Genomic DNA, 25,412 nt, shown 5'->3' with positions numbered 1-25,412 from the left:
TTCTGTAAGCTTCGATCAAAGTGCAAAATGTGACCACTTTAAACTTCAACGGATTTATTTCAATGTTCATTTTCTCGGTAAAATGGCGGATTAGGTACATGATAACTCAATAAATACAGCATCTATAGGTAAGCAATTATGCTCATCATAAAAAGCATGATCGATTTAAGAAACGGTTTTCTTATTTTTTTATATTTTGGTCTATTTTCGATTTTAGGCATCATTTTGTGCAAATAGGCGTTTGTGAATTTTAAAAAGTTCATTTTGATGCCTTATATGGTCAATATCTCAAAAATAAGGCCAATATCAAAAAACTAAAAAAAAACGTTTTTGGAATGGTTCCTCAAGATTAAGAAAAAAGCAAAACAAACATTTTTGGAAAGAGTGTTTTTTTGTTATGATGTACCGAACAAAATTGCCAAAACTCACTTTTTTGTAATTTTCTTCATAATTATTGTTTTTACACCCAAACTGTACTTATATTGATATTCATTGATGTCTTGCCTTTATAAAAATGTATACTTTTATATGTCTTGCGTGAATAATTACAAAGTTATGGCACTTTTACTACATGCGTATCTGAGAGTACACAGCTACCTTAATGACCCTTTTCATTTTCCATGTAAAGTCTACGAAGTGAAGATCAAAGAAGTCTGTAAAGGGCGCTATAGCCTCATGTTGGGCCATTTTAGGCTCATAACAAAGAACCCCTATTGAGCAACACAATTTGCATCGAATGGTACTTGAGCAATTTACGAACATAATAAAATACTTCTGAAGACATGGCTATAGCTAAAACAAAAAATCTCCTATACCTTAGGGGTATGACACAAATGTTAACAGTCCAAGTTCCATGTTTGGGTTTTGGGGTGAAGTAATGTGACCTTCCCCTTCATCAATGTACAAATAATACCCCCACTGCACTGTACAGACCTAGCAAAATTGAGTTATGTCAACCCGAAAGTGCTCATGGAGCTTTGTGTTGATGATAACTAAATAAAAGCAATAATGTTGGATTTGCATAAAAAATAGATTCCTATTTTAATATTAGTTTTTACTGATCACATTGTCGCCGTTTGGAAGTATATCGTTAGTATATTATTACTTATTATAACTTATCATCAATATTTGCCTACCCATTATTAGTTCAGGAGTAATAAGGCAAACTCATTGGAGCGAACCCTGTACATTGCAAAACCAACAACAAACCTACTAAGCGAAAATAATGTTATTGATATAATATAATTGATATGATTTTATTACACAATAATTATGAAAGTGGCCTGCATGCTCATCATGTACACTGCAAAGCCAGCAACAAACCTACGAGGCGAAGATAATATTATTTTGATAATTTATATTATTCTATTGAACAATAATTATGAAAATAATAAAAGGATATAATAAACAATGGCAAACAGAAGAAAAAACAAAATAGGAATTTGACCAATTAAAGCAATTAATTAAAGAAAAATAAATATATACTCACAGTTGTTAAATAACAAATAATTAGCAAGTATATTAAAATGTTGATTCTTGTGAGAATATTTAGTCACGATTTTAGATTTGCTTCAGCCATGGCGGTACTTCAAGTTGTGCTCCTTGTTATACTCTGCCATGAGGTTATGGGAATTAGTGGTAAGTACATGTATTTATGTTGTAGTGCCGGAATACCATAGGCGTAGATCCCAAGAGAATGGGGCGGATAAATCCCCCCCCCCATATTTTGCCAGGGGGATGGTCCATACAATCATCCCCCATGTTGACGACTGTATTTGGGTTTCTGACCAAATTAACCTAGTATTTGGCAAAATTTTACGCGTGCTTCGCAATAATATTGTACCATGAACTTATTATGTCGCCAAAAAGTGATATGATTCAATATAATTATATATACTTCAAGAAATGTGTTCCACCCCCCCCCCCCAATGTCAAAGAGAAATCTACACCACTGCGGAATATTTTTGTGATTGGGGACTTGTTACTTTATTGGGTTAGCGCATTATCTGGTTTTACGATTTGTTGACCCCCTGAGCACTACCTGCCGATCTAACATTGCCTCTGATTGGTCAATTACATGATATTTTAAACAAATGCACCAGCAATGAATGGTTTTTTCCCAAATCATTTGTTTGAGGAGGGCGATGAACCCACTGACAGGGGGCGCGCCCTCTGAGATGTTTAACTTTAAATGTGAGGACCCAATCGTGGTGGCAATGTACCGAAACGTGAGGGATATCTAATATTGTGTACCCCGTCTAAAAATGTCGAAGGACATGTCCCCCTGTCCCCCGGGATTGACGTTCGTGCTACCAAGTACCCAGCCGACAATTTTACTTTGTTATAACGTCGTATAAAAGTAATATACGTTGTACTTAGGTTGTCATCTACGTTGTAAATACGTCAATTTGTGAACGTATTATTCATACGTTGTGAACGTATTATTAATAACGTTTTATCAACGTCCGAAAAATACTGTCGAAAATAACTTTGTCACAACACAAAATAAGAGTTCACAAATTTTTGATGACAAACTAAGTACAACGTCAGCGAACGTCGTGAAAACGTAGTGTTCTGGCTGGGTAAGGACCTATAGATGAATCCAATTTCACGCATTCCTACACCTCAATGGCAGCCATAGCTGGGTCCCCCCTTAGTTCTATCCCACCTAAAATGTGAAATGATGTGGCCTTGGCGGGGATATTTAACTACATTCCATCACCCGTATTACACGTAGACAAAAGAATGACGAAAGTTTACAACACAATACAATTCAACATCGATTTTTAAGCGGATTTAATCCACCCAATTGGGCAGTAACAACACCGGTTTGGTGCACACGGGACACAGTGACGGCCGACTGAATTCTGACCATCACTTGGCTCGTTGGATCCATCTATATCATGTATACTTGTTGCATGAGGGTTGCATGTCCCTTACTACACAGTTTCTATACTTGTTTTTTGTTTTTGTTTTGTTTGTTTTTTGCTTGCAGATACCTTTGGAACAGAGTTTGCTTTCGTGTTTCCATCACTTTTTGGCCATGTGGATTTCAATATCAATCCTAGAGTAATTATCACCAACCAAGCAGCTAATGCAGCAACAGTAACAGTAACTGTTCCAGGACTAGGGTTCACAAACACACCAACGATAGCAAGTGGAGCCAGCACAATTATTTCCCTCCCAATGTCCGCTATCATCCCAGGCTCGAATGGTCTGCATTCTGGGTATATGATTTTTGTAACTTCAACTGAACCGGTTTCCGTTGTTGGGGACTACGCACCCGTGGTTGCTACAGTTGACTCATTTGTAGTTCTTCCTACAGACATGTTGGGTAGATTTTATATTGCTGCTTCATACGACAACCTTCCTGATGCATTTTCTGAACTAGTTATTTCGGCTCTAGACGACAACACGATCGTTAGTATCACAATCGGCGGCCAAACAATAGCACGAACTTTGAACCAGTATGAATCGTACCAGATCTATGCCGGTGACGTAGATTTTCCCGCCATAAATGATGTCACAGGCGCATTTGTAAATGCAGACAAACCCGTTATAGTTATGTCTGGGCATACATGTGCGAATATACCGCTGGGTGTACCAGCGTGTGACGTCATTATAGGTCAAGTTCCACCATTGACAAGCCTGGGCAGTAATCACGTACTTACTCCATTCTTAACCTACACCGTAGGCTATAGATTTCGTGTCATAGCGACACTTTGTGAGACAGTGATAACTGTAACTTTATCTGACGGAACATCGTCTATGCACACTCTTCAACCTCATGACTTTTATGAAAGCACCGGTACGACTGTTGTAAAAGTTTCATCGGACAATCCTGTACTAGTTGCTCAATATTGCCTAGGTACAGATCTAGTAGGTGGTGCATTTGGCGATCCTTGTATGATCATTGTACCGGCGACAGAATTATTTTCCGAAGAAATATCATTTAGAGTTACTGGAATAACCGACATAGAGCATATCAATATAATAACTGAATGCGCATATTCTAATATGGTATACTTAGATAATACTCTGTTAAGTACTACAGGTATGCTTCAAACATTTGATGGCGAATTCTGCGTGCTTCGAGCGGCGATCACATCCGGGTCACATTCTGTTAGAAATGGAGACGCATCTGCATCGTTACTTGTATTGGAATATGGATTCAATTCGGATCCAATGCAGCATGCGCATGGACACGTTGCAGGGTTTAATCTAAGTAGGTATTTACTTATGTCAAAAAGGTTTGATTGCAAATGCGCTTATTTTCATAATAATGGGAAAATTTAAGGGTATAAGACCTCAATTGTGATGTCTTCATATATAGCAATCATGATAAGCTGAAAATCGTATTAAAATGTTCCTTTTACCATAAAGACCCGACATAAACTTACCCGCCTTTAGAAGATTCTGATCTTCAAAAGATATTGCAACCTGGTCATTCAATGTTTGACCTTTGCACAAACCTTTTTTTAGCACAACTAAATAGTTTAACCTCAATGATAAACATGGTAAAGCCAGCTGGGTTTCCATTCAGATAAGTGTCTTAGATAACACTCTATCAAGGTAAAAATTTAGCAAAAACAGCACAATTTCAGTCGTTTCGCCAATTTATTAACGGAGATTTTTGATTATTAAAATAATCTTGTCAAATACTGTTTCAAAATATTATTGAATGTAATGAACAAATGTTAATCTTTTTTGTACTCTTTTTTACAGTTTGATCAGCTCGTAATCGGCGGATATTGCACGGCTTTTACGCCGAAAAGTATACCCGCATTAAAGCCTTAATGTACGATATCCGTCAAATTTTGATTTTGTTATTCTTTATTTAAAATGTTGAAATAATATTATAATAACTGACGGGAAGGGTTGCTGTCCCTTTAGGTTGAAATAACAAGGTAAAGTGAAAGAAATCGCACTGGTTACTTTGGCCATTTAACACGCAGTTCTACGGGAGGACATATTATGTCGAACTTTACTCTGTTGACCTACAAAGACAACATATTTGGCCGATTCCATTTAGGTGCAAGTTGGCACATGTGTAAACATTACAAATATGCAAAAAAATCCGGTTTGAAAAAAAAATTACCAATTTCATATTATAAGATCGTACATTATACAGGGTGTCCCAGAAAAAATTACCGGGCCAACGAATTTGATCGTAAGTCGAGAAATAGACATCAGAATCCAAAATCTAAACATCAGCATGTAGCCCATCTAATTCTGCATCTCATACGCTAATTTCGCTGGAATCGGTTGACTGATCGCGAAGAAATGAGCGATTACATAACGCATGTGTCAATTCACTTCATTCCAAGTTTGAAAGAAAGATCATTCAACATAATGCACACTAGTTGTTAACTGTCAATGGGCTTCATATTTTCTTCTGTGAAATCCTCGTTCTTTTTAAACAATCTGTTTCTTGCAAAACATTTAATTAGGTTTTGTTCAAATTTGAAAACCTGCACGATATTGAAAATGAAAGCTTGCATGTAAGATGATGCTCGATTCTTGTAAATATATATTTTTCGTTAATGTTGCATAAAGAATTATTGCATAAACAATTTATCACACACATAAATGTTTTTATTATATTTCCAAGAAATTGTAATGCAAAATTTAAATCTTTTAAAACTTTGACAGTAATGATGTTGGTTTCAAAAATCACACGTAAAGTTGTAAGCACTTGATCATTGTTATTCTTGTCTGAAATGTTCTTTGGAAAGTTAAAATATAACACATTTGCACAACATGAAGAATTGAAGTTGAAAAGCTTTCAATTGCAGAAATCAAAGTTTTACGGACAAACTGTTATTCATCTTCAGTGAAAGCATGGATGACATAACACCGTCCGATTATAAAATAGATTATATGGACTAAATTTAATGAGATACACACACTTTAGGCAGCGGTGAGCGAGTATGAAAAAACCGTCTGTTGATCAAACTTGGAATGAACGGAATTGATGCACACATTATGTAATCGTTCATTTCTTCGCAACCGGTCAACCGAATAAAATAAAATTTTCGTATGTGATGCACAACAAAATAAGCTATGCGATACATTTTAATTTTTTTTATTCTGATGTCTATTTCTCGACTTACGTTCAGTTTTATTTGCTCGGTAATTTTTTATGATATACTGATGACATAGTTGTCTGGTCTACGATTTGCTTGTTAAAGAAAATAGACAAGGGTATAGGACTATAATTATTCATTTGTGATGATTCTTGCGAGGTGTCATCAGACAATTCTAGACATACATTGTTTTGATATTAATACGCGATGTTACTAGGTCCGCCAATTACGAGCTGATCAAAGTATAGTATACAAATATATACTGCCATGAGAAGTTCTGGTTAAAACTATGGGCCCGAGGTGAGATCAATAGTACTATTTTCCTGAGGGGCGCAGCCCAGAAGGAAAATAGTATTAATTGATCTCAACGAGGGACCATAGTTTTAACCAGAACTTCGAATAAAGGCAGTATATATTTGTTTTATATACTTCATTAATATGTTCTTTGTTCATTGATTTGTTAAAAGAAAATCATTTGACGTTTTTACTCTCCCTCTTCTATCCTGAGTGAACAGCACGACCAATTTAAGCACAACCTACCCTTCAAAAAATCGAATAGCCTAAAATCGGGCTAACCAATTACAGCAGCGCGAAATGACGCTATGGCAGTTTCGCGTGCGTGAACTGTACCGTCGCATCGAATGCGCGCACGCGGAAGGCATGGTCAAAAGTACTATTTACGGCTTGGAGGTACTATTTACGGCTCATCAGGGACATTGAAAATACTATTTACGGCTTAGAGGTACTATTTACGGATAGGAGTACTGATGGTAGAACTATTTTTGGTCATGTGATCCGCTTTTAACCAATCAATGAACAAGAATATATTAATGAAGTATATAATACTATATAATTCTCAGTTGAACATAATGTTGAATATTGTTATTTATCAGACACAATTCCAGTTATTCTGAATGACATAACGGATGTATGTACAGACCCTGGAGAAGCTACAGCTGTGGTGACCTGGACCCAGCCATCTATGACAGGATTCGAGAATTTTGATTGTATGGGTTTGAGTTCAAACTCCATCTCTGGTGGTTCTGGTGGTATGTTTGGAGTTGGTAATACGACAGTGACAACCACTATATCATTTGATTCAGGAGATATTGTGTTAGGATCCTTCATAATTAGTGTTCAAGGTAGTTCTTAAAAACGTGTACTTTTTTGTAGTACTACTCTTCTTCTAGTTCTTCTTATCTTTTTCTTCTTCTTCCTCCTTCTCTTCTTTTTCTTCTTCTTCAAATACTACTACTACTACTACTACTACTACTACTACTACTACTACTACTACTACTACTACTACTACTACTACTACTACTACTACTACTACTACTACTACTACTACTACTACTACTACTACTACTACTACTACTACTACTACTACTACTACTACTACTACTACTACTACTACTACTACTACTACTACTACTACTACTACTACTACTACTACTACTACTACTACTACTACTACTACTACTCATTCGTCACTCTCATCATCATCAACATTATTGCGACTATCACTATTTAGGGCCGGAAAAGATAAAAATTAATACAGAATGGTCTGAGTTCCATTGTTATTGGCCCGGGGTTATTGGTTGAATTAAAACACACAGATAACGGAGTTTAGGAATTGAAGGAGACGTGGGACCACCGATTAGAGTATAAGAGTGTCCTAGATCAAAATGTTTATTAACGAATGAGGTCTTTAGTCAAGGAGTCCCAAAAATATAAATTTAAGAAATTGCAAAGAAAATTTGGGACAAAATATCACAAGTGCATGTTTGGTTTTATGTTTTGATAATTGAGGAACTGGTACTGAAACTGATATTTTAACAGACTAAATAGATATATTTAACTTGAGATTATCCTGTGTAAATTCCTATTTACTTTGAAAAGCTGATAATAGATGATCGACAGTTGAATAAGAAGAAATGGGTTCTTAAGGGAGGTGTAATGAGCGTGAACCCGGTTTGGATTCCAGAGGGGTGTGCCTGTAAAGAGTCACAGCCATCAGAAAAAGACCAGCTCAAAAACAGGCAGAGCTGGGAATCGAACCCGGGATCTCCCGTTTGTAAAACTCAGTGCATACCACTGAGCCAAGTAACTATTAGCTGCGAGAAGTTTGATAGTAATCCTTGATATTGCTGAATAGAATAAATAATACTTATAGCCCTATTTATCTAATGTACAATGCAGTTCAAAATTAAAAGGGCCTATAAACTAGGAATATGTGTGAAATGGCTATCAATCGATCAATCAATCAAGTTTTCAATCAATAATAATAATAAACCGATAAATCATGGAATATTATTAATCACTTACTAATCTACCCAACTAGTCAGTAAATAAACAAATAAATAAATAGGCATAGGCCTAAAGAGAAGTAAATACACAATAAAGAACGCAGGTAGTATTTTAGGTAAAAATTATATTATTCTATTATTTATAATTTTCTAAGTACTATACAGAGGATTAGGACCTGTGCTTTTAATATCCGCGCCTAATCAATAATGGGTCAATTTCAATTTTTTCAATTTTTCAATCAATTTTATTTCATCCATTCATTATACAACAATATAATTATGATACAATGAGTTACAATAAGGATGTATTTTATAAACAATAATATGATGGAAAAATCAAATATTTTTATGAAAAACGTCAATGAGATGCAAAAGCCGACGATCAGGTAAAAATTATAAAAGAAGCGTGAGCAGATATTTTTTCTTAATTTCATGATAAGCTTAAATTGCATTGAAAACGCCAAATTGCAGTCACAAAATATGTAATATTCGTAAATCACTAAAGCGAATGGTAACGCAGGTATGTGGAAAAGACGTGCAATAGCAATAACAAAGTATGTGCCCAAAGAGTTGTCTTTGGCATGTCGCTTTTTTGAAATATCACTAAAAATATCAAATTTTGGAAAAACGCCCCGAAATTTAAAACAAACACGAACCTTCCAAAATAGATACATATTCGCACTCGGCGGCCCAGTCACTACCTGTCGCTGTGATTTGGGGGTAAATCGTTGCTTCCCCTCTCCAGATACCTGTACTTCAAGTTCGCCCATACCCCACGCCTTAAGAAGAATATAAAAAAATACATGTGATTGTACTTTCAAAGTCTGAACCTACGGCGAATGAGGATTTTAGTGCAAATGTCATCTAAACAACCCTAGCCAAGATCTTCGTCATTCGACATGTTCTATTTAAGATATAATTACGGCCAGTAATCAAAATAATTCCAAAAACCCAAATCTTCTTTCATTCATTTAGACTGTGAAGCCCCTGTATTTTCCACAAGTGATAATATACTTAATTGTACGGATCCTGGGATATCAACGGCTAATGTCACTTGGACCACACCGTCTGCTACAGACAATGTTGACTCAATGGTAACGGTAATAAATGTGACGCCTTTTACATCTGGCCAAAATTATCCAGTTGGAACAACGACTGTAACGCACAATGCAACAGATGTTGCGGGAAATACAGCGACGACATCGTTTGATATCATCATATCAGGTATTTGACCATTTACATAGCAATTCTACGTATAATACAGACTTGACATTTAATATGGAATATTTTTCGCAAAATTCCAAGACTTGTTTGGACGGAGTCTGCATAGTCTGCACGGGCTAAATATTAATTGGGGTGTGTCGGGGGATGGTGTAAAATAATTGTTTGATAGAAAATGTGCTTTCCATATGTTTACAATATGGTGCTCATAATGTAGCGAATTTGTCTAAAATGGCGGAATTAGGGATGCTGAAGTTGAGCTTTGTGTGGGACACAATTTCAGTCTTTATGCAACATGGTTTTGTTATTATCAAATTTGTAGGAGATTGAGGTGATATTAAAACTTCGTCAGCAACTGGCATTCATCACAGCTGAAATACACTTACAATGTATCAAGGTTTTGAACAGGGGAGGAGCTTAAAATGGGGCTCTTAGAAGCTGTACGTACTCAGAAAGTTTGAATGGCCCCCTGGGGTCAAATGTTATAAACTTACGGTACAAAAAAAAACTGTGTGGATTCCTGGTTGGTTGTCCAATGAACTCACACTGTTTCTTTGTGTACAGTAAGTATATAACTGTTGGTCCCAGGGGACCATTCAAACTTTCTGAGTGCGTATCACTTTTAAGAGCCATATTTTTTAAAGCTCCTCCCACTTTCTAAACTGGTAGATCACAGGTGCATTTCAGTTCAGACGAACACTTCTTGGTATTCGGGTTCAGTAAAACCGCCTCAAACCCCAATGAATTTGATAATGTTATGAATTTTTAATTGGGGAATTAGTCATGGGAAAGGAGAGCGAGGTACCAGATTTGGAGTCCCAAGGGATGAGGGAATGTACGGAAACGGGAATAACTATCACGAAATGAATCAGATGAAACAGAAATTAAGTATAACAATTTATTAGGAATTTACGTTAAAGTGATCAAAATACGTAATGTATGTATTAATATAAAGTCTTACCAGAGTTACATCGCATAAGTATAATTGAATATGAATCACGTGCAAGACATGATGACATTATAATCGTCATCATGTTACCAGTCTAACTATTCATCATGAACCAAAGTTGAGTAGGTCTGCATCAGTCGCAGGGCTAGCAAGGAGTGAAGACTTTATTAACGGAGAAACAAATCCTTGCTTCACTCCGTGCAATTGATGCACAGAATCGGATATAAAAACGTTCACTTGATGAATGGTTATCATGGATTTTTGCACTATGATCAATAATGAATTATTATTGACTGAATTATCGTCACAACAATAATATCAGAATAATGTTGGTCAAATTCAGAAATTTTACCCCCACAAAAATCAAATTCAGTCTCCTTAAATTCGCCATTTTAGGCTAATTCACTACATTATGCATGAGCGCCATAATGTAAACTAATGGAAAGCATATTTTCTGCCATACAATTATTTTTACGCCATCTCCCGACACACCCTAATTAATATTTAGCCCGTGCCGTTTATGCAGACCTCTACCAGACCAGTCTTGGAATTTCGCGAAAAAGGTTTCCATATTAAATGCCAAGTCTGTATTTCAAGTCTACTCTGTATTTTCATGACTTACGTTTGTGCCTCTGTTACTTGTCATGAATCTGTTCACTATGTTCACAAACAGATTTCATAACATCCTCATCCTCCTCGTTGCTTTTGTTGTTGTTTTCGTCATCATCATCATCATTATCATCATTATTATCATCATCATTATCATCGTCATTATCAGCACCATTATCATGATCATCGTCACTATTTAGGGCCGGAAAAGATAATGTTTTAAGATCCCATTAAAATAGGTTGCTTTAAGAATTTTTATAAACTACATCAATGTGAGTGTACTTTCAAAGGGTTTGAAAGTGTGAACCTACTTCTAAGGAAACGAGGAATGATGATTTTATTACAAACTTTAACGAAACAACCGTAGGGTCTTCGCCATTCTATTTAAAAAAATCATTACGGCCAATAATCATAACAATTCCAAACAAAAACCCACTTCTTCTTGTATTCTTTTAGACTGTGAGCCCCCTGTATTTTCCATAAGTGATGATATAACTAATTGTACGGATCCTGGGATGCCGACGGCTACTGTCACTTGGACCACACCGTCTGCTACAGACAATGTTGACTCAATGGTAACGGTAATAAATGTGACGCCTTTTACATCTGGCCAAAATTATTCAGTTGGAACAACGACTGTAACGCACATGGCAACAGATGCTGCGGGAAATACAGCGACGACATCGTTTGATATCACCATCATAGGTATTGGAACAATTACATTTTCAAGTCTACTTCGTATTTTCGTTAAACTTACGTTCGTTCCTCTGTTTGTCATGTTCGCACTATCGTGCAATTTGCATTTGCTCTCCGTCTTGGCTAGCCCTTGTTATTTTATGATTATGTGACGCGATCTCATCCACTCAAATAAAAGATTTGCGGATGGTGAAACCTATGGGGTATTTAAAACTGTATTGTAAGTGGATTAATCAACCTTTTATATAAACTTTATTTCACTTCAGTTTAGAACAAAATATATATTTCAGCAAATAAAGTCACAATTCGACTTGGGGACATTTCTTCATTTATCCATTCCAAGGAAGATTATTTTATTTTTGGACATCGGTCTGAATTATTGACAAAATAAGGTCAAAAATATCCCCAGGTCAATCTTTATTCCTTTTTTTTTTTTTTTTTTTTTTTTGGATGAAGCATAACTTTTGTTCAAGATCACCGATTGCAGGGCAGTAGAATAAAGTTTATATTAAAGCTTGAAATAGTTAAGGGACGGCTTTAAAACTCGACCGCCGATTGCACTCCGGTTGCGTTCGGTTGGAGCCGGTTTCGGACGGTTGGCGCAGTTTCCGTCCGGTTGGAGCCGATTTCTATTGTCCTAAACGGTAGAACGCAGTTGAACCGGCATCAACCAACGGTCAAGTTTTGAAGCCGCCCCTTAGTAGACTCCAGATGTTCTCAAAATCCAGAGGTGTTAAAAATTCAGAGGTGCACAAAATCTAGAGGCGTTTGAAATCCCCATCATCTTGCATACATCATATCACAACTTTGTTCTTGGACCAATAAGTTACTTAGTTATTGTTTATAGTTAGGTAACACCTTAAGGGAAGTAACATGTAAAATTCATCATACTTTTGATCTTTTCAGACTGTGAACCACCTGTTATCGCCCCCACATGTGACATATTTGCGTATACGGATCCAGGATTGTCGTCGGCTGTCGTCTCGTGGGCCACGCCCACTGCAACAGACAATGTCGACCCGGTTGTGATTCCAGTGACGTCATTTACACCTGGTCAAAGTTTTCCAGAAGGAGTAACAACAGTAATACACACAGCAACAGATGTCGCTGGAAATACTGCAACGACGTCGTTCAAAATAATCGTAATTGGTATGAGATTTGGGTATCGGAGCATATTAAAGTGTCCAAAATATAATAAACATGATATCCGCATCTCGTACATGTGTTTAAAAATAGCAAGGTCGATTTTACGAGATCAGTATGTATCAGCCTTTGTCCCATCATGCACTATTCCGATATCCATTCAGTACATCGTGTGCAACTTATGGCCTTTGCGATTATTTTTTCTTAATGTTTTGCATACTGATTCAATATTTGGATTAATCGTAAAGTCCATCCATGTTACTAATATGTAATTATCAAAATACACGAGATCGATATAGAACAAGGATTATAAAGTAAGTAGTTTTTACGTAATTTTTAACATTTCTGAAACGGACGCCGACAGTATTATACCACTGCATGTCCCATCATTAGTCATGTTAGTTTCCATCATCTATAAAACTTATACAGTTTGTCCACTATGAAGTACAAAGTGACAACGCGCGCGAATACAGCGCGTTAATAGTACGTAGTGCTGCGTCTCTGCTGCAGGTATGCGTTTCTTCAAAGTCGCGTCCGCGTCTGTACTTTGTACTTTAGAGTAGACTGACTGTAAATGGGTAGCTTTAAGTAACAGGAACCTTTTTTCCTGCGACCCCATGTCAATAACGCCTAGAAAAGTTTTTGTTTCACTCCAAAGGAATCAGTCATCGTCCGCCATTATTCGCGATTCCTTTTCTCCAGTTAAAATATCCGAATGCTACAATACAATGAAGAGAACTCTATACACGGGGAGATGACGTGTTTTGCAACACCCTCCCGTCGGAATGCGGCGGCGCGGAAGTACCTCTTGGAATAGTGCATGGTGGGAAGAAGGGGAAAAGAGGTCTATAATACACCCATAAAACACGTATAATTTATTTAAATGGTCTTCTCCGCCTCGCCTTATGTCAAAAATCGCCAAAAATTAGATGTAAGTTCAGGCGAGGTTTTACGGTATTTTAACGACCATCATTAATTTTGTTTTCCACCTCAAAGCTCTTTTAAAAATGAATTGATAGAAATGTTATATTAAAAGCCCATATCATTGCCAATTTATTTGTTTTCCAGATCGACGGAAATGTGCTAATAAAAAAAGCGAGTTATCTTCACTAAATAGTGAGACGTCAAAGTCTGAAATAACGTGGGTACCAAGCACTCAACCCGTTCTTCCATTTGAAGTTGCAACCTGTGGAGCAATAGGAATAAATCTGTATCCAAATCCAGCCCTTGGTACTCCTGGCTATCCACTTATTGCAATTGAAATAGGACGCGGGCAAGATGGAGGTTAGTATTTTAATCAGGTTAATTCGGGCCAGAACAATTGGGCAGATTCTGGGCATAGCGTTTGAACCTGAACTAGGAAGGAAACCAAGTTTAAGTTTTTGTGTTTGCCATGAAATTACTTATTCTACTGCATATCACATTTACGCCATAACCTATTTAATTTTATCTGAAAAGCCAAAGTGCAATTGCTAATCATGAATTAAGTTAATTGTACGCGATGCAAGCTTGATATGCGCGAAATTGTCAAAAGTGGCCCAACTCGTTTTCTGAAGGATTTAGTTACTAGAGCATAGCGTTTGAGCCTGAACTAGTAAAGAAACTAAGTAAAGTGTTTCTGTTAGCCAAAATGTTACTGATTCCACTGTATATAACATTGTTGGCAATAAGCGACATTGTAATGTATAACTTTTATTGTTAAAGTGTAAATCGTCTTTGGATGTTGCTATTTGTGATGATAGAGGAATTGAAATACATTATCATTATTATAGTGTTTATAGTAAACGTTTTTTGATTGATGAACTGTTTTATCTTGATCAAATTAATTATCTAATTTCTTTTCATGATTACGTTAACTTTCTTTCCCGTGTAGGGCGCGGGGAAAATTCAACTATTACGTACTACAAGAATGCCACTGATTCTGGACATGTTGCACATGGGACCAATGTTGGAGCGCAACGTGCATCTCCATTCACCAAATACTGGATATCGGTAGATGAGAATGAAATATCAGTTGGATACAAAGGCCAAGCAGCTTTTATAAGTTTAAATATGATTGCCATAGATTTATGGGCGGCTTTAGACATCAGATATTTGGAGCTTTATGGATGGGATGGATCAGCGTATGTGTCAAGTCTGTGGTGCTTTCCGATGCTTGGTAATTATACAATATCCAGTGATTACAAGGATAGGATTTAATATCTTAATAATTAACATAACAAAATGTACACATATGTCACATATCGGTGTAAGCAAATAAGGAATATTTCATTATTTATGAACGAGGATTGATTTAAAGAATTAAAATGTCTAGTTATCAGTCCGGTCCGACTGCCTGATCAGGAAATACTGCCGAGTCAGGCAGCATGTTGCCTGCGCAGGCAACATGGTATCCCACAATGCAATGCTCTATTTCAAATAGAGCATCTTTTAATATACCGTTATTTCTTGGCTTAGAGTAAAGAAGTAGGTAAAATATATAAAATTATCAATGGATGTACAATCAGCAGTATTTTTACATCAATTTTAGTTAAAATAAAGGTAATTTGCATATTTAAATCACATTTTAAAACGAACCGTTAGAAATTGTTTTGTTATTAAAATTATTTTCCTCCCGGTGGAATTTTTTCCATGTGTGTCAAAGTAAAATTTCCACCGATCTTTTATAACATCACCATGAATAATTTAGTCCTTAGTCTGTCAAATTCGGAATAGTTACCAAAGCCTGTGTTGCCCGGGGGGCACTAAAACTTTGGAGGTGACGCGTATGTAGGGCTGTTAAGACCCCCTTTTTCAGCATCGCTGTCACCCAAAGACCCCATATTTTTTACGAACACATGCTCTGTCCATGCTCTGTCACCCGAAGACCCCTATTTTTCCATTTGATCTGTCACCCAAAGACCCTTACAAGTCCAATTTGAACAGCAACTTTCACTTATCATGGATTTTGTTACTTATTTTGGAAAAACAAGGAAATTTGAAGCCATTTAGAACTAGATATTCACTTTTCGAGGTTTCTGTGGCGCTTTTTCGGCTCTCACCCAAAGATTCCATTTAAAAAAAAGTCATGTTCTCACCCAATGACCCCATATTTTTCACATTTTGCTCTCACCGAATGCCAAAAATCATGCTCTCACCCAATGACCCCATATTTTTTACATATTGCTCTCACCGAATGCCCCTTAGTGCGAAAATGCCAGCCCTACACCTATATCCATTTCATATTGAAGTGCCCCCCTGGTGTGTTGCCTGCGCAGGCAACATGCTGCCTGACTCGGCAGTATTTCCTGATCAGGTAGTCGGACCGGACTGGTTATTGTTTGAAATATTGGGTTAAACATAGTTGGCATTCTTACTTTCAGATTCATTAGCGTCCAATAGTGCCAATAGTGATGTGATTACGAGTACTTGTATGACGCCATCGTCAAATTGTGGTCAAAAAGCTACGGATGATGATTTAGGTAGCTGCTTCCTCACACAAGGTATCTTTTTTTTTTCCTTTTTTTCTTTTTTTTTCGTTAGCCAATGTCTGACATAGCTAAGGGGCTGTTTTTATAGCAAATGTTTTCTGTCTTAAACCTGAGAGTACTTAATTAAGAGAGGCGGTACTTCGATCGCGAGAGTTAAGACAGTGTAAGCTCGGGAGCTTCTGTAAGAGCATGGATAATGTATAAGAGTTTGTCGTGGCCACGGTCACAGCCATTCCAAAAGGTGATTAGGAATAAGTAATTTTATTAATGAGCTGGCCTGAACATGCGCTGACAAAAAGTGATTTTTATAAATAAATCGGACGACGCCGCAATAAAAACAATTTTTCTCATCTTTTCTGAAGTTCAATGTAATTATCACTTTCATAGATTATTTAATTACTTTTTAAAATAAAATGTGTGGTAGAATTACCTATTCAGATTTGTTTCATAATTTTATTACCAATTTAAACCAGTAATTTTGACTCGTTGTGCATGATGATTGACAGCTACATATCGACGGTACAAAAAGGTGATTTCCAGGCCTGTTCACCTAGAGGGATGGCATAGTTCACTGACCTGCACTGTTTGTCACGTAAACAGATGTGATTTGAACGCTGGTGCAGAGCAGGGGTCGAGATTGTTGAACAGTTTTTGTCCTCCCACCTTCGAATCGGTATAGGCAGTTTGTACAGAGTACCGCTAGCCTGATTAAACACATAACTCATGGTGTTCTCGTGTTAATACAAGAAAACAATATCGTCTTGAGACAAATTTTTTAAACAATATAACCACCAAAACGACTATATATAAACGTTCCCACCCACCATTCAACGTGGACTGATCGGAATAAATTATGTTTTGTGATTTTTAAATTTGTTTGTCTAAGAAATGCTTATGTTTTCCCAGTATCATGTTAAACTGAGACCAACATTTAATAACAATTTGTACCATATTAACCATTAACTTGGCTAATAGTACCAGCTAATGTGTTGTTATAGATTCTAGCCCTAGTTTCGTTCGGATAGATCTTGGGATGGTGTATGATATTGTTGGAATAACGCTCTACCACGCTGAGTCAACTACACTTGCAAGCAACGACAGTAAGTACTTATTTAAGAGCTTTGTTTTTATGCATAGATGTAATATTCATTGTTATTATCGTAATTAGTGTTATTTATAACTACTTCGACTGTAATTATTATTTACAATGTCACCTTTCAGAATGAAGAGTGGAAGAGGATAACACTTTGAATCACCATGTTTCTGTTATACAGATAAATGTGTGATGACATTTAAAAAAAATCAAAGTTTCAGTAATGACCAATGGTAGCCAACGGGGGTGGTGGGGGGCACTCACTAAAATGGGTGACGTGGACATGCGGCCACATTGACCCACATTATTTCAACGCCCTCTCACCCAATGATCATCTTTTTGTTTGGTTTTACTGAACTGCCTCTCACACAATGTGTCCCTTTTTATTTTTTACTGTCACCAAAAGACCCATTTTTTCCAAAAAAATTCTGATAATCTCTCACTGAACAATGACCCTGTTTTTTCATTATTTGTCTTCAAATTTTTAAAAATGTTTAACATTTTTCAAATTTTGATGAATGTTTTGATGAATGTAAATTTTGTATCAACTTTCATATTTTGACCCCTTTTTTTCCAGTCTCACTGAATGACCCCTTTTTTGGTAAGATGTTCCCAAGTCTGACGGAAAAACCCTTTGCGGACCTTCTCACTCAAAGACCCCTTTTAGGTGTCTAGGCTCTCACCGAAATACCCCTAGTTTTGAACTGCTGCCCGCACATCCCCGTCACTTCCAAGGCGGGGTGCCCCCCCCCCCCAACCCCAACCCCATCCCCTCCGGTAATAGCCTTGTGATTAATTTAGTATTGATGTAGTCATCACATCAATATTCTTCTGCATTTTCATACATTTTGTTACTATATAGTCGTAAATGAAGCGGTTTTTGTAGGAACGTGTCCTGGAACCAGCTGGAGTGATATTGATGACAACGTCATGTGTAGCCAATCTACAACATCCAGTGATTTCAATGATGTCACAACTTCTGATATCGCCCTCTACCGTGCATGTCCAGTTGGTACCTATGGTCGCTACGTTTACCTTGTTTCAAACAGTAAAATAGACCTGTGTGAGATAAAGGTTCATGGAATGGAAAGTAAGCGCACTATACAAAAATGTTTCAGGTTATTTTTATGTGGATAAAATGATATGTTAACTGATGCCAGACAAGATCTACGTAGCCTTATTCACGCAATACGGGTGGATTGAATACCACTTTCAAGAAGATCTGTGTCATTTCCTTATTAAAAAAGAAACAAACACTAAAAGTTCACCAGGGTAATAACCAAAATGATATAAATAAATTAAATAAACAAACAAAACAAAACTCATCTGCTTTAAATGGTATATTATCAGGAAACGAGAAAAGCACCCTATTCGCCACTTGCACGGTTCCGCCATTATGCACTATATGCGGGGAGAGCCTCGAACTGGCAGCATACATGAAAGGAAGAATTACGTAACCTTACACAGAATGTTATATGACTGGTTCAATTCCCATTCATGTATGCTGCCAGTTCGAGGCTCCCCCCGCACATAGTGCATAATGGCGGAACCGTGCAAGTGGCGAATAAAAGATTACTTATTACATTGCAGCGTTAGGAAAGTTCAAAGGTCATTGGACCTCAACCATTACCCGAAATAGGTCATACGAAACTCAGTATTATTGATCTCTTCCAAACTGCATTATATCAGGGACCGTGTATAAAGGGACTGGAACGGGATTATTGATAGCTATTGTCAAGCTATTGTTATCAGATTATCTTTCACGACCTTCAATTGTATGCGAGTTGCGCCGAGGGCGCGATGTTTGAATTTTATTATTTACTCGTGTTGCTCTACAAAATATCAAAAACACATCAAAGTATTCCAATATCTTTTTAAGTTATGACAAATTGTGTAAAATGTCTATCCTTTGTCGAAAATAATTTCTGTGTAGCATCGAGAATCATTTACATAGGATTTTGGAGACAAAATGTGATAATTTTGTGGAGATACAGAATGCTAGAACAAACAAAATTATATTTTTTCTGGAATGTGTACACCGTACGCTTGGTATTCCTACTGATTTCGATACTGAAATAATTCTTAAGATGAAGTTCTTTGAAGATTTATGTTGGCATTTCTAGAGTCTGTCATTATACTAGCAAACATGTAGGCTCATTTCGCAATGTACAAGACAAGCCAAGCGCAGTGTTGTAACTGTGCTTGGAATTGTACTAGGGTCTATTGATCAACGTATTATTCATGCTTGCTCAACTGAGGATAATTTGTAAACCAGCAACTCGCATGGTACAATGGATGGAAGGCGTTTCCAGTCCCTCCATACAAGGTCCCTGATTATATTGTGGAGTCATTGATAATGCTTGTATATAAAAATTAAAATCTACTCAGAATTTATAACGTATATTACCGGTAGTTCCTTTTTCTTTTCTATATAGTTCCTGAAGCTGATAAACCAGTAATAAGTTTCGAACTTGAAAACTATGAGGTCATCGAAGAAGATCCAGCAGGAACGGGAACATCTATCGCCTTGAACGTATTTCGAACAGGAGCGTTGAGTTCTTTATCATGCGCAGATGTAGGTAAGTCAGTGGTATTACATATCCGGAAGACATGGACACTCGCATCATTTTACAAGCTGTTTTAAAAGAAAGAAACAATATGACCTGGTTGATTACTGTAGCTTAAGGGTAGACGAGGTATTGTTGGTCGAAGCAACCTAAAAATCGATTTTGATTATCTAAATCAATATATTATTGAAAATTAACAGCTTGATGTTTTGCAAAAGTTTATTCTACAAATCGTATACTTTGCAAACTTGATTAATTTATTGTTGTTAATGAGTTATGTACGTTTTAAAGCCCTCTTTACAACGTAACTCAAGAACCGCAGCACCTATATTATATATGTGATATTTTAATTCTTCTACACGCTCGCTATGAATTGAGCAATGCAGTTTTTTTCAAAGCTCACTACCATTAGCTACCATTCGTAAGATGCTGTGAACTACCAAATCACAACAGTTTAAAATAATTAATAACCTTAATCTGAATCAGGCTTATTTGATGACTCGACAGAGCTCAATTACGATATACTTACTTACTGTACTTATATATTATGTGTCCAGTGACACATTGGGACCCTAACATCCACTGCCCCTACGGCTAACTCCTTTTACCTTTTATACAAAATCAACAATCCGTTAACAATTTCATATTTTATATAGAGAGGTCATAATTTAGGGGCATGTGTAATCACTGAAGAATGTTATGAATCTAAATACAATATGCAATGTTTACAACCATGAACGAACGCCCTAATGTTATCTATGAAATAAACATTCGTAAGAAAAAATGAAGAAGATGGAATAATCCCATTTTATTACCATATGATACTTTCTACAGTTAGTGACTCAAGTTCTACAACTTCTAACTTAGGCCAATAGTATTAGCTCATAGAGCCAAATAGGTGGAATTTTTTTGTAACAAGCTGGTGTTGTTTTTTCAGGAATAGGTGTAGGAACATGTGTACTATCACTGACAAAAAGTCCCCGCAAATCCCCTGTGGGTATTTTTCAAAGTCCAAGATGGCGTCCAAAATGTCCGCCTTTTTCATATTCGGTTTATTGCAGAAATCGTCGACACTGGGACAGGAACAGCAACGCCAGGATTAGATTACGTGGCGTTTCCACCTACAACCGTTTCTTTCGGCGCTGGAGACGTCGCGGTAACTATACCAAACGCTCTGGAAATTATCCCGGATCTGCTGGTTGAAGAAAGTCCATATGAAACGATTGTATTAGGGATCGCCGATGAAGAATCATCAGACCTGGGGCAATCTGCAACAGTTACTATCATTGACGAAGACCGTAAGATGATTTCTACTTGTTTGGTTGTTTGTTTGCTAGCACAAGTTGGGCATTTCAAGGTCAATAGACGAAGATGAAAATGATTTGCCAAAATTATTTGGCAGCAAATATTATTGTCTTTAATATAATTTTAATTCATAGCTCTGTACAGTTTCGTCGGCCAGGAGGTAACGATTGCCGAGGATGATCCGAATGGTAAGGCGACTATCACTGTTATCAGAAGCATATATACTGACTCTCCGACCACCGTACGTAAGTATACCGCGTACACCGTGTTGTAAGGCGTACTGCGTATACTGTGTTAATTTTAGGATGTGATTTTGATAAAATATCACGTGATAAACAGAGCCGCGTCTCATAAATATCGTAAGCAAGGAAACACTTTGAGTATGCATGGCGTATCAGTCAGACAAGAGTTTGTGACCAAACGAACACGCGGAACTGTTAAAAGCAAAAAGGAATCTTTGCACCCTAAATAATGTTACCAAGTTGTGGTGAACTTTATTGTTCTGCCTAAACTTTTGGAATTTATTATCAAAAATATCATCATAAACGTAATTTTGACAGAAGACACACAGACATAAATCTTTAAGATTGTCAACCTTATCTTGTTATCATTATTTGTGCCTTGTGTACGTTGGACATGGATATCCCTATAGTAAATTCAATGTTATGGGTTTCTTTCGGATTATAAATCTGCAGCTTTGAACTGAACAATAAACCCAATCGCCATTGTAACTTCCGGTTTTTGAGAGCAATTTTGGGACTCTTTGACCTCTGAAATATCGGGAAAATTGCTGTAATTATTTAATAATTTATTTATTATTGGAATAATGTTATAATATCAAATAATAAAATAATTAATTTACACAATAACCCAGCTTTTGGGTTTGTTTTTATATATTATAGTAAAACATTTTAAATTATATTTTTTACGCACATAAACCCAATTTTTCTGAATCCCGACAGGACAGAGGGCAAAGTGTCCCAAAACTGCACAAACTGCCCCACAATGCATTGCAAACTGCCAATGCCGATTGGGCTTACCAAACTACATGTATTGCATATAAACCTGATTTCATTGTGAGTCTTTCACTATACATTTCCCCCATAGGAATTAACACGGTTGGTATTGGATCACATCCTGCAATCTCAACGGGAGCAAACCCTGACTACGTAGGTCTTATATCGGAGCCCTTGGTGTTCGCTGCCGGGGAAACCCAGAAAACATTTGATATAGTGATCAATGATGATTCAGGTGTAAAAGATCACGTAGATGAAACATTCAATGTCGTTCTTGAAACGGCAACAGAAAATAGAGGATCAGTGGAGCCTAACAGAGGGATAGTCAGAGTCATTATCATCAACGACGACAGTAAGTTGAGTTCAACACAACAATCGATGAACTTTAGAAATTGGCTGGTCATTATAGAGATATTAATCATAAATTTATCTAAACTCAAGATACTTAAAAAAATACATTTTTGGATTTATCTATCGCATTTTTCCAGTTGATTCAAAGCGCTGTAATTTCGCTGCCAGTGATAAATCCTCATAATCATCAACTTAGCCGGGTGCAGCCGAACACGGCGCAAACTTATGCGCACTTTTTATAACCAAACAACAAATCACCGATATTGAAAGCAGAAGAATACCGGAGATGCAAGAGAAAACCTGCGTGAGCGAGCATGGATCGGTATAAACCAATTTTACATTTGATAATTGTATGTACATTACATAATTCATAATGTTATTCTAATCCATTAGCGCTATATGGTATTGATAACACGGTGACTTCGTTTGGCATTGGGATCGAATCTGATGAACAGATTATAGCTCACATCATTAGAGTCGGAAAGGTTGATGATGATGGTTATATCGGTAAGTGACAACATTAGTAATATAACTTCCGCAGAATTAAACTCACGCATGGTCAAAACAAAACCCGTTTACCCACTAACTCTCCATACATTATATAATCCTAATTGTTATGCAAAAGTAATTTAATTATTAAGTTGACTTGCTATGTTTTATGCTTGCACTGTGTCGGGTGTATGTAGCATGCATGGTGTATTTCTATCATGATATTTAAGGTATATATTCCATATTCTATGTTTTGTACATGGGGCAACAGGCTTTACTCTTTCCGTTGTACCTCCTCCATATCATTGTATCTCACATAATGATAAAATAAGTTGAATTGTAGCAAAAAGATTCATTTGGTAGGATTGTAGAGATCATAAACTGGTTAGTTTAGTTAGCCAAATCCAACTCGCGGTTGAGTGAGTTCTTTCCCTTTTTTCTGATTTTGATGGCCTCCCTGACTCTCCTTAAGAAGGCGTTTGACTCTCTATCCAGAGACGAGGGTGCGTACTTTCTAGATCATGTATATGACCCACTGCTTAAATCAACATCACTTCCAAGTTTCGCGGGAAAGTAGTGGACCAGTTCATCTGTGATCAAGCCATCAGCCAAAATGGCGAAAGCTCAGTCCCGTGAGTAATATTTATTGGATTCGGCTAACTAAACCTAACCAGTTTAAGTTGAATTGTTAACTGAGAACTATGAACACATCGCCATCTCATTATGTGCCACACGTTGAAGAGCCAAAAAACAGAGTGTGCATGTATAAGCATTATGAGACAAATGTTGCACACAGCACTATAGGATACATATCGATATAAGCTGATCGCAGAAGAACACGACAAATATTATGGCTTAGGGGATGCACCATTCAAGCTTGAAAAAGCATTTTATTAGGATTTGATACAACACTGGTCATGTAAGTTAATAAAACAACAGTAGTATTACTATATAGTATCCAAATATTTAAAAGCCCATAATTTATATTTTGTTCGTTTTGAAGGTATAAGATCTGAGTCCATTCGGGGTGAGGCGATGGTAGACATTGATTATGAAGCAGTTGATACTATATTGACTATTCCAGCTAATACGCGATCAAAGTCAGTAACAATTCCCGTAAGGAATGACTTAATTGTGGAGCAAGAAGAGACTTTGAACTTAGTACTTTACCTTAGTGAATCCAACACTGATGATTCACCAGTTATAGATGACGGTAGTGGTGGTGCTGGTGTCGCGTCTCAAATCCTTTATATTCTTGATGATGATAGTAAGATATCTTAAACATCCTCTTTATTATCATTTAATTGTTTGAATGCAATATTCTTGTCACGTGCCGTAAAAACTCGATAGTTAACGTATATGCTTACTATCGAGCGCTTTTAAAGTATGCAAATATGAAGAGCACCATCCACAAAAGTGCAAAGGGTTTTGAGCAAATCATCGATACACATATATACAAGTAAACCTGCAAATGTGTGTCTCAACCCCATTAGCTCAGGACTTTAACTTTCATGTTTTCAAATGCGCTCGATAGTAAGCACATATGCTAACTGTCGAGTTTTTACGGTATATCAAGTCACATACTAGACAGTTTTGAGTTTGGTAACATCGTCGTTTGAATTTGTATCTACTTCGTTGCGAGTAAGTGCTGCTAAAAAGTCTACGCAATTCAATAAAAAATTATTCCCAAATCATCATGAGCATAAAAACATGGTATCCATATTAGATATATAGGAATACTAGTATTACAATGAAATAAATTATATAATGAAGAGTTAATGATACAGAATTATTATGGTGTAGACCAAACATATCAAAATTCTATATAGATTTTACCACAGGAAAGTTTTAGTATTGAAAAATTCCAATATAAATCATCTTCGTATTTCCGTCCTTTGAGAAAGAGATTCAGTCAGTGTCACTTTATTTTGGAATCTAGAATGTTGTATTGAGACTTGTATCCAAGTAGCCGCTTCTTTTAAGACTCATTCGCGCTGCTTTAATGCTTATTTTCCTGTTGCAATAATTGATTCTGCTTATTTGTTGTTATCTCTTATTGAATCTTAGTGTTCAGTTCTTCACCTTTGCTTAATTTTATTTTCATTTTAGAC

At 36.6% G+C, this 25,412-nt stretch overlaps 1 protein-coding gene across 1 annotated transcript; it reads left to right on the top strand.

Annotated features, from left to right (window-relative positions):
* The first annotated feature begins 1,577 nt into the window (after positions 1 to 1,577).
* Positions 1,578 to 7,239, top strand: LOC140140359 (uncharacterized). Its single transcript, XM_072162119.1, has 3 exons — positions 1,578 to 1,638; positions 2,996 to 4,225; positions 6,980 to 7,239. Exons 1-3 carry the CDS (start codon positions 1,578 to 1,580, stop codon positions 7,237 to 7,239), a joined length of 1,551 nt encoding a protein of 516 aa, XP_072018220.1.
* Positions 7,240 to 25,412: the final 18,173 nt, after the last annotated feature.

This window comes from Amphiura filiformis, chromosome 19 (assembly GCF_039555335.1).
Source record: "Amphiura filiformis chromosome 19, Afil_fr2py, whole genome shotgun sequence".
Taxonomy (NCBI): Eukaryota; Metazoa; Echinodermata; class Ophiuroidea; order Amphilepidida; family Amphiuridae; genus Amphiura; species Amphiura filiformis.
This window is presented reverse-complemented; position numbering and strand designations above follow the sequence as displayed.

Bases quoted from the DNA above. Each gene is read 5' to 3' on its own strand.
- LOC140140359 (XM_072162119.1), top strand. From the start codon at position 1,578: ATGGCGGTACTTCAAGTTGTGCTCCTTGTTATACTCTGCCATGAGGTT. The intron at 1,639-2,995 runs GTAAGTACATGT...TTTTGCTTGCAG, and splicing joins TGAGGTTATGGGAATTAGTG to ATACCTTTGGAACAGAGTTT. The intron at 4,226-6,979 runs GTAGGTATTTAC...GTTATTTATCAG, and splicing joins CGTTGCAGGGTTTAATCTAA to ACACAATTCCAGTTATTCTG.